The 19,476-nt window shown below is 43.4% G+C and overlaps 1 protein-coding gene across 2 annotated transcripts in view; it reads right to left on the minus strand.

Annotated features, from left to right (window-relative positions):
- Positions 1 to 216: 216 nt before the first annotated feature.
- CLDN10 (claudin 10) overlaps positions 217 to 19,476 on the minus strand; it is a 103,413-nt gene continuing 84,153 nt past the window's right edge. For both annotated transcript variants that reach the window (XM_045867804.2, XM_045867803.3), the window contains exons 2-5: positions 16,840 to 17,001; positions 16,670 to 16,751; positions 1,290 to 1,397; positions 217 to 691 (exon numbers count right to left, since the gene is read on the minus strand). In XM_045867804.2, coding sequence (XP_045723760.1) covers positions 568 to 691; positions 1,290 to 1,397; positions 16,670 to 16,751; positions 16,840 to 17,001 — 476 coding nt within the window. In that variant the 3' untranslated portion in view covers positions 217 to 567. The remainder of the gene's footprint in view (positions 692 to 1,289; positions 1,398 to 16,669; positions 16,752 to 16,839; positions 17,002 to 19,476) is intronic.

The raw sequence follows: 19,476 nt of genomic DNA on the forward strand, positions 1-19,476 counted from the left end.
TCAGCAGCTCTTTAAGGCGGACGTGCCAGGCAATGTCTTGGCCCCATTAGCCCTTCCTGAGCGGTCACTGAGAATCACAGTGGTGACAAACAGGTGTAAGAAACTGGAAGTCGTCGCGACACAGCCAGTAACCTGTCCATTCAACCCCAACATCTTTTGAGGAACAGTCTCAGATTGCCCCCACGCTGTTCACAAGACACCACTTCTTATACACCTTCTGTTTAATGTATGAAGGAAAAGAAACAAGGAATGGGGACAAAGAATGCCACGTCTGAATGATCACGGAGGCTCCAATACAAATACTTGATCCCTTGGTGCTAAATACTCCCCATGCTCTATAAATATATAAAATATATACAAATCCTGTAAATAACCTGTTTATTTTTTTTATAGAAAGCCACAACAGAAAATGATTAGAACATTTACATCCGTACAATCAGCAAATTCTCCAAATTCATGTTTTAAAAATAGTTTTGAGTGTGAATTAGAGGAAGGCCTTGAGGGGGGATCATTTTGTGAACAGTTCACTTTTATAATAACTCAAGACAGCTCATAGCAGTGCTCTTTTCAGACATAAGCATTTTTATCAAACTGTTTTGAAGGATTTGTGGTTTTAAAACCTCCTTCGGCGCCATGATACTTTGTCCGAGAAGACAGGACAGACGTGGCCCCATTGTATGCGTATCCCATTCTGCAAGGCAAAACACAGTCTGGTAGGTCCTACTGCACACAGAGGGCAGAAACCATTACCCCCTGCTTCTGTCCCAGCAAAGCTGCAGACTTTCCCTGCTTACTGCTGGTGAGCTTCTCTCTCTCCTTCTCTCTCACCACCACCCCGCCCCCGCAAATATCTCCCTGTCATTTCTGAACAGTGTGTCAGTGCGAATCTCAGCAGAAGAAACTCGTGGCTTGTTCATCATCTGTTCAGTTTTTCTCTTTTAAAACTCATCTTCCTGGACCCTGGCGGACAGTACTGACCTTCATCAGGAATCTCTGCCTATGTGAAAACGATGAGGCCACAGTGAAGAATATGCCCCACGGTAAGCCCTATCGTTTTGCTCACAGAAATGGCTCTGGAAGGTAAGAAGGATGAGCTCTGACTTTTTAAATTAACTTAACTACATATTTATTCTCTTCACTGTATTTATCTTATTTAATAGTACATTCACTATATATCCCTAACTTCAATCAATCCTAGTTTTTTGATGTTTCTAAGAATCGTGTGAACAATCTATAATTTGCCACACCTGTAATAATTTTAACAGGTCATCTTTGTCTCTTTTTCATACCTGGGAGGTTTGTTGTTGTCAGATATTGAAAAGCAAAATACGACACCGCCAATTATGCAGAGTGAGGCTCCTGCCCATCCAATAAACAGAGCAGCTCCTAATTCGTACCTGTGAGGAAGTATTGCACAAGTATTATGGCTGAATTATTTGGGGCATAAACAGTATTTAAGGCTAACGAGCCAACATTTACTAAATGCTCATCATAAACGTTTGCTACTGGAGCTTTTACAGGAAGTAATAACACCTTGTATCTGTATAACGCTTTAAACTTTACTCAACGTGTTTTTCTAGCCATCTCTTGATTATGTCTCCCCGACTTCCCAAAAGGAAGAAGTGATCCCTGCAGGTAAATCAGAGGCAAAGCCGGGTGAGGAGCCCTGGCCTCCTGGCTCAGCCGGTATTCCTCCTCTGGGCCTGTCTGAAGCTCACAGAGCGTTCCATCTATTTAGTCCACTGCACAGGGTAAATTATTCAGCAGACTCCAGTTAGAAAATGGCAGGTTGCCTTTGCTTTCAGTTTAATTAAATTCAATAAACATTTATTTGCAAATCATGAACAAGGTGTTGAAGGATGGCAGAATATGCCACCCCCAAAAAGTCCACTGGGGCATGAGAATTATTTTGAGCTAAAGGCAACAACGGAGAAGCAAATACCAGAAAAGCTCTCTGCCCCTCCCCATTTGCCTTAAAGCAGGACATCAATTTGTAAAGATGTCCCCCATCCCTCCCACCCCACCGACGAGGAAGGACAGAAGTTAATCACCAGAGACAACAGTACACCCGGGGGGGCACACAAAGGGCACCAGGGGGATCTTCGTAACAAACTTGACAAACCAGCCATATCTTCCATTAGTTCCCCATAGATCTGCCACCCCAGAGGCTCAAAGTCCTTTTCTCTGGTCTTGTCACCTTTCTCTGAGCTTATTGTTCTTTTATTCAGATGCCATATAAGCCCAAGTTCTAACCGGCACTTTGAGTTACTCATCACTGGGTACTCCTACGTGTCTCCACGATGCACATGTTAACCAGCTCTTTTTTTCTCCTGTTAATCTTTTTTTTTTTAAAGATTTTATTTATTTATTTGACAGAGAGAGAGAGCACAAGTAGGCAGAGCAGCAGCAGAGGGAGAAGCAGGCTCCCCACTGAGCAGGGAGCCCGATGCGGGGCTCGATCCCAGGACCCTGGGATCATGACCTGAGCCGAAGGCTGACATTTAACCGACTGAGCTACCCAGGCGCCCCAATCTGTCTTTTGTCAGTCTAATTTATAGGGCCCCCGCTGAGAACCCAGGAAAGTAGAGGGGGGGAAATTTAAGTTTTTCTTCCTCTACAAGCCCATAAAAAGTCAGTGCTAGATAAAGTGCTACCTCGCTTGTCACCATAATCTAGTGGGAAATAAATACAAAATAACAGCATTTAGTGATAGATTGCCATCTGGCTGGCCACAGTACTCTGCTGATGCCTCAAGCAGATGCAAAGTTCCACAAGATACACAAGACAGCTCCTACCTTGGGGAGGTCCCCACACAAAGGTACAAATAATGCTATGGAGAACGAAAAAGGAAATCACTTTTTGCCATGGAGGACTAGAGGAAATCCTTTCAGGGGAGGAGTACTCACCCAGAAAAACAAATAAGGAATTACAAAAGTATACCAAAATGTTAGGGTTGTGTGTTTTCATGTTTGCCTATCCTTCTTTTGAAGAATAGGGGGGTTTTTTGTTTTTTTTTTTTAAATAAAGAAGTGATTCTCAAGACTTTTTTGCCCATAGATTTCCACCGCAAGGCAAAGACTGATGGACGCTACCCCAACCTAATGGGGAAAAAATGAAGTCCAAGTGGGAGGGGTCTCTTTTGGTCATGCAGAATCCACAGAAGAGCTGAGACAGGAGAGTCAGAGGGGAGGGTGACAAGGGGCAAGGCAAGGCCAAGGTGGGCTCCCCGCAGGCGCCGGGGCAGGCTTAGGTCTTGAGGCCAGACTGCACTGTTGAGAGCAGCAGGCACGTCCTGCCTGGGCCTGTCCCGAGTTTTGCCTCGTCTGTTTCTATGTGCCGTGTCACTGGCTGAAGTCCTGGCCGGGCATGGGTAGGCTCTCCGGTGTGACGTGAGTCACAGCAGTAATGGAGGAGTGGCCCCGACCGCCAGCTGGGGGAAGCCAGAAGCAACACTCACAGATTAGGAACGTATGATCCACTCGCTTATTTGCGTATCTGGCTACGGTGGTAATTTCATAGCCTGCGTTCACAATTGGGAAGAGGCGATGCACAAGATGCATGCTGCCCTGGGGTCCCTTCTTTTCTCACTCTTGTGTTGCCTTTTCTGGGAAACCCAGGTGGTCGGTAAAGCAAGGAACAGCCATAGCAGAACAACTAGGGGTAAGCACTTCATCCTGCGCTAGAGCACTATGTTCTGGAAACCAAGAAAGTCTCCAAGTGCTCCCATCAGAAGCAATGGCAGAAACAGAAGATTGCTGCAATGTGGAACAAAACACCTTCAGTCTGCACACAAAAGCTGACCCCAAAGGACTCAGGAGCGAGGTGCACCAATGAAAAAGAACTGGCCAGACCAAGAGGGTGAAATTCACAGTTTTGTAAAAAATGCCTTCGTTAAATGTCATGCCATACATCTAAAAAAGGATATCCTGAATTTCCACAATCAGCCCTTTTATGATGTTTGAACGCCATCATGCACATAAAACAGAGTGCCTCCCAGGTGTTAGGTGCAGGCTCTTTAAAACATCTGCAAGTCCTAGGGAGCCCGGGTGGCGCAGTCGGTTGAGTGTCCGACTCTTGGTTTCAGCTCAGGTCATGGTTTCAAGGTCATGAGACTGAGCCCCACGTCAGGCTTTGCGTTCGAAGTGGAGTCTGCTTGAGACTCTTTCCCTCTCTCTCCCTCCCCTTCTGCCCCCCCAGTGCGTGCACGCGCTCTCTCTCTCAAAATAAATAAATAAATAAAATCTTAAAAGAAAACAAAGAAACAAAAATCTGGAAGTCCTACAGTAGTAAGCACCAAATGCCCACGGTCATGCTGTCACGGCAAACACAGCTGAAAGTGAGCACATTGAACATTTCTACTTGGAGGACATTATCGTGGGATTACTGTTTAGTGACACTTCCTGTTTTTTCTCTATTTTTGTCCTCCTAGGTTCAGGTTGTCTTCATTCCTAAAACTATGCCTTAGTATTACTCTTCGTGTAAATACCCCCTGAAGCAACAGTCTGAGGTTTTTCTTAAAAAATATTTAGCTTTCTAAAATAGGATTCCAGTGCTGGATACTACGGTTGATTAAAAATAAGCTTCTAATTATTAATAGTGGTCAATCAAGGGTGACAGTGATAGGAATCATAAACTGCTGCTCGGCACCGTGAATTCACTCAAAGGAGCATGCAAACATGTATATGGTGTTGTCACAAACCAGAGGATAAATTACTCAGGCAGGCCAAATGTTGGGACGTGTGTCTTTATATTCATTTAAGCTCATCTGGAAACTTCCTGAAGAATCATGGGTTTATCTTATGTTAAAAACTGGTTTGTGTATTCCTATTTTTAAATATATTTTCATTTTTATTTTTTATTTTAATTTATTTTTTAAAGATATTTATTCATTTGAGACACAGAGATACAGAGAGAGAGAGAGAGATCATGAACAGGGAGAGAGGCAGAGGGAAAGGGAGAAGCAGGGTTCCCGCTAAGCAGGGAGCCCGATGTGGGGCTGGATCCCAGGACCCTGGGATCATGACCTGAGCTGAAGGCAGATGCTTAACCATCTGAACCACCCAGGCGCCCTCATTTTTCTTTAAGTCAGTAAATATAGACTCTATTCCAAGAAAAATATCATTTCCATTTGAGTTCCTTGTGAATTCTGTCAGAGACAAACAATAAATAATGTCAACTTAGAGCTGAAGTCTTCAAGAGACTCCATGTCTACACCAGTAATTTTTAAGAAGCTGGCTTTTGTGACTTGGTTCTTTCTTTTGCAGAGACTTTCCTTCTTCATTCTGTGGAAAGACACGTAGAGCTAACTTACTCAGCAGGGACTCGAATTCACACCTATCAGTGTGCGTGATCTGGCAAAAACTGGTTAGTATTAGTGAAAGATGGGATTGAGAGAGAGCATTATAATCCACTCAAATTTGTTCCAAAGCATGCCTCCTTTGACACTCACTGGGAAGCTTAGTCTCTGCTTCATTTTTTTGGTAATTGTTCTTCATTTTTTTGGTAATGCTAAGAAGCTGACTTCAACACCTCAGAAGATCACCAAATTTCAGATGTTCTGTTGCAGGTCTTCCTTTCGTTAACAATATCTCCTGGCACCAGACAACCTTCCCCACTCAGAGCATGCCCTCTTTACTGACTTGTTATGATCACCGATGGGTTTCCATTATTCTGAAAAGCTATAAATCTGCTTAGCACCAGACAGATCCGTGATTGTCAGGGTGAGGACAGAATTTTGTTTCATGGATCAAAACATTGTTTCTAGAGTACCTCAAATAATCCGCTCAGTTGATAGCACTAATCAAAAGCTGCCTGACTTCAATTCATTTATGTCATTGAATGTAAATTTAGTAAATTGGCGAAAACTTTACTTCTAATCAGAGAAATGAAAACACAGATTAATTGCTTAAAAGTTCCCCCAAAAAGAACCATAAAGATCCAACGCATTCAAATGTCCTCTGCACTACTGGGTGAAATTATTCTCACCCACCTGGCTGTGTCTAGGGGCCTAGAGAACTAGTACCACACCAGGAGGCCTTAATTCTGATCATCTCACACTTAGACTCATATTTCAGCCCTGTAACCTTCACGGTAATCTGAAGGCATGGATTGGAGAATACCTCTCATTTGCACCTCCTCTTTTGTCTTCCTTGCATCCAAACCCCTGTCATGACTTATTTGCCATCCACGGGGAGCTTATGTGGCCTACCCGGGTCACCACCCCAGAAACGACATGCCAAGCATTGTGCTCAAGGTGGACGAGAGAGACACAGCTATGCTCTCAAGGATCTCAGAGTCTAGCGGGGATCGGCAGATACTAAGCAAGCACGTTTCTGCCCAGTAAACACTATCTGTTCTCCCAGATCCACAGAGACGTGGTTCAAGTAAATGCCCACAACAGGGGCGACTATTACCATCAGCTCACTATACTAGGGTGTGTGTGTGTGTGTATGTGTGTGTGTGCGTGCATGCACGTGCGCGCGCCGTTTCCTTTTTTTGCATAATTATGTTCGATCTTCATTATAATCCCGAGAGATAGGTATTGCTATCCCATTTTACAAATGAGGAATCTGAAGCTCAGAGAAATTAAACCATGTGCCCCATGCCTCAGCTCAGTAAAGAGTAAAACCAGGATTTAAAGCCCAGAACTGTGATTCCAAACCTCAAGCTCTTCACCACCACTCTTTCTTCCCTTTATGTATACTTCAGCTAAATAAAAGTTTTTGTCCGGGCGCCTGGGTGGTTCAGTTGGTTAAGCGACTGCCTCCAGCTCAGGTCATGATCCTGGAGTCCCTGGATCGAGTCCCGCATCAGGCTCCCTGCTCGGCAGGGAGTCTGCTTCTCCCTCTGACCCTCCTCCCTCTCATGCTCTCTGTCTCTCATTTTCTCTGTCTCAAATAAATAAAATCTTTAAAAAAAAAAAAAAGTTTTTGTCAATCTGAGAAAATACAATCCGTGCAATGTACTTCTTTAGTTGTCGTGTCAGAGAGAAGGGCGTTTTCTCTCTCTCCCCGGCTCACTGACTTCTCAGGGGCTCACAAGCTCCAGGATATGGAATTTCTTCTGAATTCCCCTCAGGCTGTCTTCTCACCCGGCACAAAAAGAGGTGAGTGTAGTAATGAAAACCAGGGCATGTCGGACTGGAAAAAAAAGAAAACGCAACGGCTCTAAAAATAAAACAAAAACTGGGTAGCAAATGAAAAAAAAAAAAAAAGTCTCCTCCTTTAAGCCCCCCAGAGGAGAAGTGACCTTGCTGAAGGTCACAGAGCTAGGGGCCAGGCCTTTGACGCCTAAGACAGTGTTTCTTCAAACATGTTGTCCTACTCCTCATTTTCACCAAAAGTGCTAGCAGCCAAGATAAATATTCCAGTTACCTGAGAACAACTCTCTCTCTCATCAAGTTTAAAGTTTAGAGGGGTGCCTGGGTGGCTCAGTCGTTGAGCGTCTGCCTTCGGCTCAGGTCATGATCCTGGGGTTCAGGTCATGATCCCGGGGTCCTGGGATCGAGCCCCACATCGGGCTCCCTGCTCGGCGGGGAGCCTGCTTCTCCCTCTCCCACTCCCCCTGCTTGTATTCCCTCTCTCGCTGTCTCTCTCTCTGTCAAATAAATAAATAAAATCTTAAAAAAAAAAAAAAAGAGTATGTTTAAAAAAAAAAAGTTTAAAGTTTAGAAAGTATATCATATATTATCAATGGAAACATTTTAAAACTGAATTCCATTGGCATGCCATTCTTTTAAAGATGACTACCTACAGTAAACTTTCTTCAACTCACAGGCTATATAATCCAAGGTCTATATAAGTGCATGAATAGATTTTATATTAAAGAAGTATTCTCCAGGTGTGATCCACAAACACACATCCCCCCCCCCCCCATTATTCCACACTCTTCTTCTGGGGGCCCAGCTACTGGGCTGGGCTGTGGAGTGCCTGCCTGGGCCTGTGCGCCTCCCCGCCTTGCTCCCAGTCTGGTTTCCCCCCCAACAAACCCTTCAGCGAATAGTTCTCTCCCACCGCCTGCAAGATGCCACAGGATTCCTCACCCACGGCTTCCCAGGAGGCTTACTTTAAAGTAGTAGCAGGCGCCTCCCAAGTGGTGGCTAAAGTAGGATGGGATAACTTAAATAATAAGCATCCACTTAAGTACACACGGAAACCTCATGGAGAATTCTCACATTCAGGAAACGCAAAATAAAGACTGATTTTTTGTTGGTGCCAATTCTAAATTGCTCTTCTGTGGCCAGATTAAAACAGACAAGCATGCATGATCTTTCTGTATGTTATGACTTATCAACAAGGTCATTCAGAATCCTACAAACGGCATATATTAATAACAGGTAACACTTATTGGTGACTTATCACATGCTGCTATGGTGAATATATGTTATATTCTTCGATCCTCTTAATATGGAGAAGCAGGAGGAACTAGAGCTCTTATCCAGACAGACAAACTGCATCTCCCTAAAGATCCCAGAGGAGCAAGGATGAGCCCAGGGGCCGAACAGAGATCTAACTCTAAAGCCTACCTCTTAGCCTATCTGCCGCCATCCCTCTCCAATGGCCTGTAAAGTGCACCATGAGTATCTTTACAGAAGTCCAATTCTTGCCAAGTATTCAGGGAAATTAAAAAAAAAAAAAATCCACAGTGTAACTTAATAAATTAAACGTGTATCCCACATTAGCCAAGGTAACTTACAATCTAAAAGAAGTATCTCCTGTCCCCAAAGTTTCATAGATCAATTCAAAAACAAATCTGTGGGCGCCTGGGTGGCTCAGATGGTTAAGCATCTGCCTTCGGCTCAGGTCATGATCTCAGGGTCCTGGGATCGAGTCCCGCATCGGGCTCCCTGCTCCTTGGGAGCCTGCTTCTCCTTCTGCCTTTCTCTCTCACTCTGTCTCTCATGAATAAAAAAAAAAAAAAAAAAAATCTAAAAAAAAAAAAAAAAAAAAAAAAAAAAAAAACAAATCTGTTAGGGCACCTGGGTGGCTCAGTCAGTTAAGCATCGGCCTTCGGCTCAGGTCACGATCCCGGGGTCCTGGGATCAAGTCCCGCATCGGGCTCTTGCTCAGCAGGGAGCCTGCTTCTCCCCCTGCCTGCCGCTCTCCCTGTTTGTGCTCTCTCTCTCTCTCTGACAAACAAATAAATGAAATCTTTAAAAATCAAAAAACAAACCCCCTCAAATCTGTTGTTTGGCAATGTCCATGCCACTGAGTTCCACTCATATGGACAACTGGGGGGTTGACTGGGGGCTTTCTTTGATTTCAGGTGAGAAAGGATGTGCTGAGTCCTGATGCTCAAAGCTGACGCAGTAGGTTTGAAGTTGGTTTGAACAGCCCAAAGGGAAGAGTTGGGAAATCGTCTGCACACAAACCGCGAAGTCTGCAGAGCGGACACCGCGGAGGGGGCTGTGCTTCCAGACAGGAAATTCCTAAAGCAATCAACGCTGCCTTGCACCCCCTGAGCACACGGCCCGTGGCTGAGCGCAGGTCAAGGATCCGTGTGTGCGCAGGTAGGTGTGCGTATTTGTTTGTGTTGAGACAAAAATATACAGATGAACTTGCAGCAAAAAAGCCTTGGCCAATTAAACGTGTATCCCACATTTTATTCGGGAGCGTCCACAGGCTTCCTGAAAGCATTTTAGAATCAACCAGGCATTGGGGGAGAGGTATGAGAAGGGTCTCTACAGTGTCCATACATTTAACAGCTTCAAGCAGCTGCATGTCTCTCACTCACCGCTATGACCGAGGTGATGAGAAAGAAAGAAGGAATTACTCAAGCCTTATTGCTTTTAAATGGTTCCATGCTAGGTCCCTTTCAAACCTGCCTTCCATCTGAGAGCCAAGCGTCTTACCACGGTTATCATTTCAATGTCTCCACCATTTCAAGCTCCATCTCTCTATGGCGAACCTCAATATACTACGTTAAGGTAATGAATTGCAACATTGAGGTACTCTGCGTAAGGGTCATTATCCTTAAAAGTCATAGTTAACATTTACTGAGTCCTTACTATGTGCTGATGCACGGTTCTAAATCACCGAATATTTATTTATTATCCCCACATTATAGATGAGGAACACAGGACCCAGAAAAGATAAGGACCTTCTTCAAGGTCACACAACAAGTAAGTGGCGGAGCTGGGGTTATCAGTCTTTTCCACAAGTGTACTCAGTCCTTCCCCTCCAGGAGAGATACAGACAGTCATAGCCACTGCTGATGGACCATCCCTGCTGCAAATGTCCTGGAGCGTAGGCTAGGCACAAGAGATTCCAAAATGAGCAAGCTGTGGTCTCTGCTTGGAGATGCTCCTGGTCAGGCCTGGGAGAGGGCGCAGCAAGTGCGTGCAACAAACAGGAGCACGCAGGGGGGCACCTTCCCCAGAACGCACATCCTGCAGGATAAACGGGAGTTAGCCAGCATGTGAGAAAGAGAGGGAGAGGGAGAGGGGGCCTGGAGGGGGGCGGGGGTGAAGCAGAGTCACCAGAAAGCACGGCAGACTGGTAGGAATTGCGACTTCACGTGCCGGTCAGTCAAAACAAAACACAGGTACCAGACACTTGGTTTCCACGCGTATTTTGAAGTCACGCTAGCCTAACAAAAGCATCAGAGCCATTGTGGTGCTATGACGTGGCCTGGGCCACTACTGAACACAGGGAAAGGCTCAGAATAGCCCTTCTTAACATTTAACTGCTGAATTGTTTTGTTCTTAATATCTGGCACGTCCATGGAACCCCTTATCCAAGAATCTGTGAGCTGTTTACCAACATTAACTCACTCTCCAAATAACCTTCTGAGTGGAGTAAGCTTAAATAAACAAACATCCATAATTCATTAAATTATAGTAAGGACAAGAGAGAGAAGTCAAATATCATGGCAAGGTCACGTAGTGAGATCGATATTCCTTTGAACTTCACCCAGGAAAATGTGTAGTTTAGAAAGGTACTCCTTGAATTATCCATTGTTTGTTGAACTGGACAGATAACAAGGAGGAGAGAATTTATTAGAGAATAGACAGCCGTGTATTTCTAACTACTAAATAGCCACAATAGTGAAAAGACTTTACCCGAGAAAAGCTTAAATCCTAGAGCAGAAACTAAACATATGTCAGGAATGAGTGCTAGGGATAAATACGTCTCTGGTTTTTAAATACTCTGAGAATAACAGAAAAGCCTGGAGGATAAGGCCCAAATGTGAGAATATCTGAGCCAAAATATTAACAATAAATCTCTATACTAAAAGAGAATAAATCTAAGATTACAACGCCCTGTTTCCTCAATTAGGGCAATTGGTTCAATGCTCCAACCTTGCACGGATTTGGAAAGAAGTTTCTTTGTGTCAATAAATTCTTGCTTGGAACAGTTTATTTAAGAAAACAAATCAAGGGCGCCTGGGTGGCTCAGTTGGTTGGGCGACTGCCTTCGGCTCAGGTCATGATCCCGGAGTCCTGGGATCGAGTCCCACATCGGGCTCCTGGCTCGGCGGAGAGCCTGCTTCTCCCTCTGACCCTATCCCCTCTCATGCTGTTTCTCTCTCGCTCTCTCTCAAATAAATAAATAAATAAAATCTTAAAAAAAAAAAGAAAGAAAACAAATCAAGACCTTTAGGAAGCTTGTGGTTTGGACAACCAAGTGGTGGTGGGAATACCTGAATTAAATTTCACCTCCCTGGTTGGATGAATTATGCTAGGGGGTACCAGTTACCATAAGGTTGCAGGAAGGTAGACTTTTTTTTTTGATTTGGGGGGTTTTATTTTAATAAAAAGGATGAAGTTGGTTTGAACAGCCCAAAGGGAAGAGTTGGGAAATCGTTTCCAAAGCTTTGCAGGAGCCCATCCTGCAGTCATGAAACATAATCACAACTTGCATGAAAGCAGAGAAGCAAAACAAAAGCGAAAAAAAATGGGGAAATGGCAGAACATGACCACAGGCAGATGTAACTCTTGAAAGAACTGCAGCTGTGTTAAGTGACAGCAGCCTGGGAGAAAGAACTTCCCAAATCGGTGGAGGGAGAAGAGGGGTTTCAGAATACGGAGCCACTGAGCAGACAGTGGGATGCTATTGACATGGCTATGCCTCGATCTTTACTCCAGCTACACTAGAAGCCCCTTGTTTTCTCTCATCAGCAAAGTGCCTACTGAGTTCTCTGCACATAGTAGGAATGGAGTAGGAACTTTGTGGATGAGCTTAGTCGTGTGTCTAACTTAGGCCACCAAGGTGGGGCCCTACATAGGAATGTCCCCGAAATCCACAGAGAAGATTCAATTAATATAGCACAGAATCTTAAGAAAAACAAAACAGCAACAACAACAACAAAACCAGGTTCTGAGCCCAGACTGTTTTCCAGTGCATTCTAGGACTCGGGTATGGGGCAGCTACGATTTGCTCACCCGAGATGTCAGCTAGAGCCCATGCAAGCAGCTGTCTTCACTGCCTTCCAAAAGGCCAAACGCACACGCACCTACCTGTGCCTCAGTCATGCCTTCTAGGGCTGCAGGGAGAGAGGTCACTTGGTGGTAGCTGCTTTTAGGAAGAGGGGAATGGGATAAAGATGGGAAGAGACAAGTGAGTGTGCCTTCTTTTTCTCCTCTCTCCTCTCCACCGTGGGCTGAGACAACAGAAAGCTTTCCCGCTAATCCTGCAAGGACCAGCTCTACAGATTACGAATTTCACTTACCAGGCACAGGGCTAGACAGTGAGGGAATACATGTTTTCTGACCTCAAGGAGCTTACTCTCACCAAAGAAAGTTAGAACCTTCCTGCACTGTACCCTCCAAATCCCAGCCCACCAAGGGCTGCCCTGCGTTTAGCCTTGATTCTCCAACACATCCCTAAGTTCATGCACAAACCAAGTGACCGGCACCGGAGACTAAATTCTAGCAAACGCCTGCTGAGGCCAAATCAAAATCTTGCTTTAAAGAGTCTACTTTAAGACCTATGAATTCGTTCATTTTGTGCGGATAGCCAGTTTCTAGCTCTTTTTTTTTTTTAGTAAAGATTTTTATTTATTTATTTATTTATTTGACAGAGAGAGAGCACGTGCAGGGGGAGTGGCAGGCAGAGGGAGGGGGAGAAGCAGGCTCTCTGCTGAGCAGGGAGCCCGACGAGCGGCTTGATCCCAGGAACCCGGGGTCGCGACCTGAGCTGAAGGCAGGCACTGCACTGACTGAGCCACCCAGGCGCCCCCAATTTCTAGCTTCTTAATCTTTCTAATTTTCAGCTCTCTGTCCGCTACTAAAGCTGTTGATAAAAGATGAATCCAAGTGAGTTGATTTGCTGGCTTTTAGAGAAGTGCGTTTGTTCAAGGAAGCCTGTGAATTCCTGAAGAGGTCACCTGCCCCTTTCATGCCTCTTTTCTACCATGATGGGTAATTAGAAGCTGATCACATTTACAACTCTCAGGCCTTGATAATTCCTTCACCCAAATGGACTGTATGCCTTTGTGTAAGGCACTGCCGGGGATGCAGATGTGAGTGAGCTCTTATTGCAAGGTGTTCTCAATATGCAGCAGTTTAATTAATGAAGTTTGTATTTCCTCTCAGTATGTTGTGTGAAGGGCCTGTTATTTGTAAATACCACCGATTTATAAGCCCTGTTGTTTTTCAAAAAGCGCCTCGCTCTTGGGTTTTTAATTACATAAGGTAAATTGCCAAATTGCAGGTGTTACACTTTTAAGTCACTTCAGAAAAGAGTTAATAAAAACATCTATAAAGATAAGCCACGTCTTAACTACTACACACAATTTAAAAAGGAATCTTAATAATAGCTAACACAATACAGTAATAGGGAACACAGTGTTTCCTCTTTTCTAATCAGTTTTTTTGTGTTATTTTCGTTTTTAAAGATTTTATTTATTTATTTGAGAGAGAGAGAATGAGAGAGAGCACATGAGAGGGGTTAGGGTCAGAGGGAGAAGCAGACTCCCCGCCGAGCAGGGAGCCCGATGCAGGACTCGATCCCGGGACTCCAGGATCATGACCTGAGCCGAAGGCAGTCGCTTAACCGACTGAGCCACCCAGGCTCCCTCTAATCAGTTCTATATATACACACACACATACACACTCTCCAAATTCCCATATTAACTCTACGAGCAGAGTGCCATTATTATCTTGATTTTACAGATGAGCTTGTAGACAGAGCATGAATAGGGAGAGAGAGGAATGCCGACAGGTCATTAGGGGGAATGGGATAGTTCAATGTTGCACCAACAATATGGAAATGAGGAAAACCTCTCAGAGTCCATAATCACTGAACTAAGTTTAACCAAAATCTAAAAGAAAATCAGAAATTCCAATGCACCAAACTGAATTAGATGACTGAGCATATAGTAAGCAGTGGAAAAAAAAAAAATCACACAAAGGACAGGCTTAAGTTATGGGGCATATATGAGTTAGCCTTGACCTTTTGAGGAAAAATGAAAATGATTTTATTTTAAGATTCTGACAAAGATATCCTTAATAATTGTCAGGAAAATAAAGACAGCAATGTATAACAGATAATCCATAAAAGTGAGCAATGTCTTGAATAAAATAAACCATGAGAAATACAGTTTTGTTGTATATTTAGGATCCGAAATAAAAATATGTCATTTAAGGAAAATTATATTTCATTTAAATATCATTAACATGCTTCCTATCTTCAGGAGCACGGTCTCAGTCTTCATCTCAATGTCCAGTGTCATGTACACGTGTGCAAATCTCATCATCAAACATTAGTTAAGAGAAAATTTATAAATCAGAACACATTTTTCCAACATAGGCAGGGGAGTAAAAATTATACTGGGGTCTAAAACAGTTATTTTTGTTTCCCATTTAATAAAATTTAAAATAGTTTTTAAAAACATACAAAAGAAACTCCCGCAATGAAAAATATATATAGCATACCATCACAAAAATTATGAAATCTAGCATTGTAAATCATGCGTCATAGAGCAAGCATGCCTGGTTTGGCTCCCAGTCCAATCAGACGATATTGGTTTAGTCCAGGTTCCCTTGCACACATTAACTGCACACATTCATTTTCAAAAAGGTCGTACCAAGAGAACCTACCTTATCAGGCTGTTGCAAGAATAAAAAAAATATGGGCGCCTGGGTGGCTCCGTTGGTTAAGCGACTGCCTTCGGCTCAGGTCATGATCCTGGAGTCCCTGGATCGAGTCCCGCACCGGGCTCCCTGCTCGGCAGGGAGTCTGCTTCTCCCTCTGACCCTCCTGACCCTCCCCCCTCTCATGCTCTCTCTCTCTCAGTCTCTCTCTCAAATAAATAAATAAAATCTTTAAAAAAAAAAAAAAAGAATAAAATAAAATAGAAGAAGAATATTTGCCATGCTCTGCTTGGTACGTGGTAGGGGCTCGACATGTATTAGCTACTATTTTCATTATATTTCATTATATAAGCATCCAATATTTATCAATAAAAGACACTAAAGACAGAACTAAAAAATCAATTCCCTGAAGATTCTTAAATCCACCAGAAAAGAAAGGAATGCACACCTAACCAGCAATTTTAGTAATTTTTTTTTAAAAATTCTGTAACGCTTGACCTGAAGACTGAAAGAGCATCACCAGCCCAGCTGCTAACTATCCACATGCATGCAGATGTGGCTTTCTACGGAAGTACGTGGGTATATTGTCGTGGAAGACAAAATACTGCATACATTATTATTTCTAATTTGGTATCCCTGGGGTTTTCCCAAGGCAAAGAAATAAGCCTAGGGAAAGTGTAAAAACCAATGGCCCATAGTTAAGGAAACAAACACCTCCAACAAACTGACCTGTAAATGCCGAGCCGTTCTCCTGCAACCCGGACTGGTCACATCTGGGGGGTGTCTGTGCCGTTACAGAGCATTTTTTAAAAACCCTGCATCATGTACAGTTGTTTTTTTGTTTTTTGTTTTTTTAAGGATTTTTTATTTATTTGATAGAGAGAGACAGAGCACAAGTAGGCAGAACAGTAGGGAGAGGGAGAGGAAGAAGCAGGCTCTCCAACAAGCAGGGAGCCCGACGTGGGGCTCGATCTCAGGACCCTGGGATCATGACCCAAGCCGAAGGCAGCCGCTTAACTGACTGAGCCACCCAGGCGCCCCTGGTTGTTTTTTTTTAAATAAAGGTTTATCAGGTGGAGCTTGTCAAGGAGCTAATTTCAAAGGCTAACTAAAAATGAAAAAAATGATACTTCATTAAGATGTCGTTAACAGATCTCTAATCTTCGGGAGCAAGGTCGCAGTTCCCATGTCAGTGTTTGAAACCATGATGGACTCTGGCCCACATACCAGCAGCTGACAAATATCAATCTGGGTGGACATCAGTCAAGGCCAGCCCTTCATTTCCTGTTATCACACATCATCATTCTTTCCTACCCCGCTCACACCTCTCTTCCACTTTTCCTCTACTTGATCCGAACTGAATGATGTCCAGTGGACAAAGTTTAGAATTTTAAATCCTGTGCCTTGAGCTTTTTAGAGACAAGACGCTACGTGACACCAATGTAGTAACTAAATGCATCCTTTGCCAACGCAGCACAGAATATGTTTACTCTTGAAATGATGTCATCAAATACTATTGATCAAAGTGTCTCACTTTCGTGCACCGTGTAAGGAATTTATGTATCTTATTTTGGAAGATTAATCTGCATACATTTCCTGTAAGCTAGAAACAGACAGATTGAGAAGAGTACTTACTTCTGTTCAACATAGAGAGGATCAAAGAATTCCGTTGTGATTTTGTTTGCATACAGGGAACAACCGGTCATTGAGCACAACCCTACAAAGTATCAGAAGGAAAGTATCGTGGTTAGTGTCCTTTCATTAACATCGTGAAGTACCTTGTTTGGGAGAAAGTTACTATTTACCTGACAGTATGAATACAATCCCAGCCAAACAAGCAATTTTAGCTTTGGCTTTATCTGAGCCTCCGACTTTGGTACACTTCATTCCAAACAGGGCAAATATGGAACCAAAAAAGCCCAGACTGACAGCAGCAATCATAAGTCCTCTACATGCCTGGATATAACCTGCAATTAGAATAGGTCATCTACATTAACAGAAAACATGTGGCTATCCAGGGAGAAATCCCCATTTTCTACTGTCCTTCTGAATTGATTGCTCCTGTTTTCTGAAAAAATAACCATCATCATAAGACAAGCAAGCAAGGAAAGCAAATTCATCTATGTGGACTGCCTGTCTGTTCTATGTCACACACTTCTAAGATCGGCGTGTGCATAATCCTCAGGACAGATCCCTCGAGCACTGGTATTCCCACATTCACGGGTAAGGACATGGAAGCAGCAGAGGTTCTAGGATGCACCAGAGATGAGTCAGTAAGAGACTGAAACGGATTCCACCCAGTTCTGACTACAAAATCCTTCTCCATAAGAAACATCGTCTGCCACTATCTCAACCCTCCTACTCCTTTGCACACTGGACCTTCTAAATGGATGTTTTAATGGTTTTGACATTATAAAATTTATAATTGGACAGCACGGCATTCCGATATTAGTGAAAGCTTATAAATGAGACCGATTGGAATCCCATGATAAACCATGATGAGTCTAAATCAGGAAGTATTTTAATGACATTTTATTATTTTCAGGGCACACAGAGGAAAACTGGGTTTAGAAAAGCAGGGTTGTTTTCTTTTCTTTTTTTTTTTTTAAGATTTTATTTATATATTTGACAGAGGGAGACAGTGAGAGCAGGAACACAAGCAGGGGGAGTGGGAGAGGGAGAAGCAGGCTTCCCGCCAAGCAGGGAGCCCGATGCGGGGCTCGATCCCAGGACCCTGGGACCGTGACCTGAGCCGAAGGCAGACGCTTAATGACTGAGCCACCCAGGCGCCCCAAGCAGGGTTGTTTTCTAAAGGAATATTCCATCGTTATGAAATTAACCGTGTACATTTAAATGGATGCTTTCCAAGCCCCCGAAAACCTCGTTTGATTGGGTTGTCTTATCATCTTCTGACCCCACCCATTTTCCTAACCACCTATTCTTATTTGCAGAGCCAAGGTGGGGGTAAACTTCGACTTGGCTTTTGTCCAGACTCTAACAAATTCTAAAGCAATAGAATTTAAACCCGTAAATTTTAAGCACATAAGGTCATTTTCATTTCAGCCTGAAACAGTGCCATATTTCAATCTGAAATAGTGATGACATATACCAGGCTTAAGTAAACATTTGTTGAGTAAATGAACATGTGTGTACATCAGGCTTACGTATGGAACTAAATTTTCTTATTTGAAAAAACTCATAAATACAGCAAGTCATTTACTGTTAGTGTTCTGGCAAAGTCTACAATAAATAATAATTCTAAGACTACAGTAATTATAAATTCAAGAAATGATGCTGACAGGTCGCCTCCAGCCCATGTTCCTTTGAAATGAAATTTTAAGTTTCAATCCTATTGCTAGGATCCAGTCTGAAGAGTACACAGAAGATGCTCTGTTTAATTGCAACAAATCTAGGCCTCCACAAATGTAGACAGCAATGACAATGATCTATTTTATAATGTGAACTACTTCCAGAGACAAAGCAGTTCTACTGGTTGTAAGGCTATTAAAAACAGCAAAACAAATTTATTATTAGTACAACAGGATAAAGGAGGCCTATTTTGGTAGCAATAATCATGCTGCAGGGCTATCTGGGTCTCTGCTGCCAAAGACTGACCCAGGTTTTTTATTTGTATTTATTTATTTATTTTTAAAGATTTTATTTATTTATTTGACAGAGAGAGACACAGCGAGAGAGGGAACACAAGCAGGGGGAGTGGGAGAGGGAGAAGCAGGCTTCCCGCTGAGCAGGGAGCCCGAAGCGGGGCTCGATCCCAGGACCCCAGGATCATGATCTGAGCTGAAGGCAGATGCTTAACGACTGAGCCACCCAGGCGCCCCTGACCCAGGTTTTTACAAAATTTCAACCCTCAGTCCCCCAGCCAGACCCCAGGGGGCAGGCAGAAGCACAGACAGACAGGAAGGCTGTTAACGTTAGTCCCTCAGTAAGATTAAAGAACATCTATCAAGATAACCACAACTGGCTCATCATTTACCACCAGAGCTCCTGGGACTGTGCGGTTTCATTTTTTTCAGAGATTTATTGTAATCTCTGGTTTTGAGGTATGTTAGCTGACTCACTGCAGTCACCAAGCAGACAAAACAGCGTGTGTGAGAGGTAGCCTCTATAATATATGCATAAAAAAATTATCCTAGAAAACTTCAGCATTTACTTTAGTAATCACACAGGCTCGATGAACAGAAAAAGCAGGAGCCTGGCAAAAGGCTAAATCCTACAATCTGATCATTTAGAACACGGAATGTGTTTTCCCAGATGTAAATGGTGGTAAGAATCTCAGGCTGGGGCATTCAATCCTTAATATGACTTAATATGAAAATACCAGTAGTCTTTAAACTTTATTCAACCGTTTACTCATAATACTTCTTTCTGAGGTTCTCACTCTGTTCTCCTGTCTCAGCCCTCAGGCCTGCAGCAGGACTGGT

The sequence above is a fragment of the Mirounga angustirostris genome, unplaced genomic scaffold, assembly GCF_029215605.1.
Source record: "Mirounga angustirostris isolate CCGP_5_RB_7025 unplaced genomic scaffold, mMirAng1.0.hap1 SCAF_3, whole genome shotgun sequence".
Taxonomy (NCBI): Eukaryota; Metazoa; Chordata; class Mammalia; order Carnivora; family Phocidae; genus Mirounga; species Mirounga angustirostris.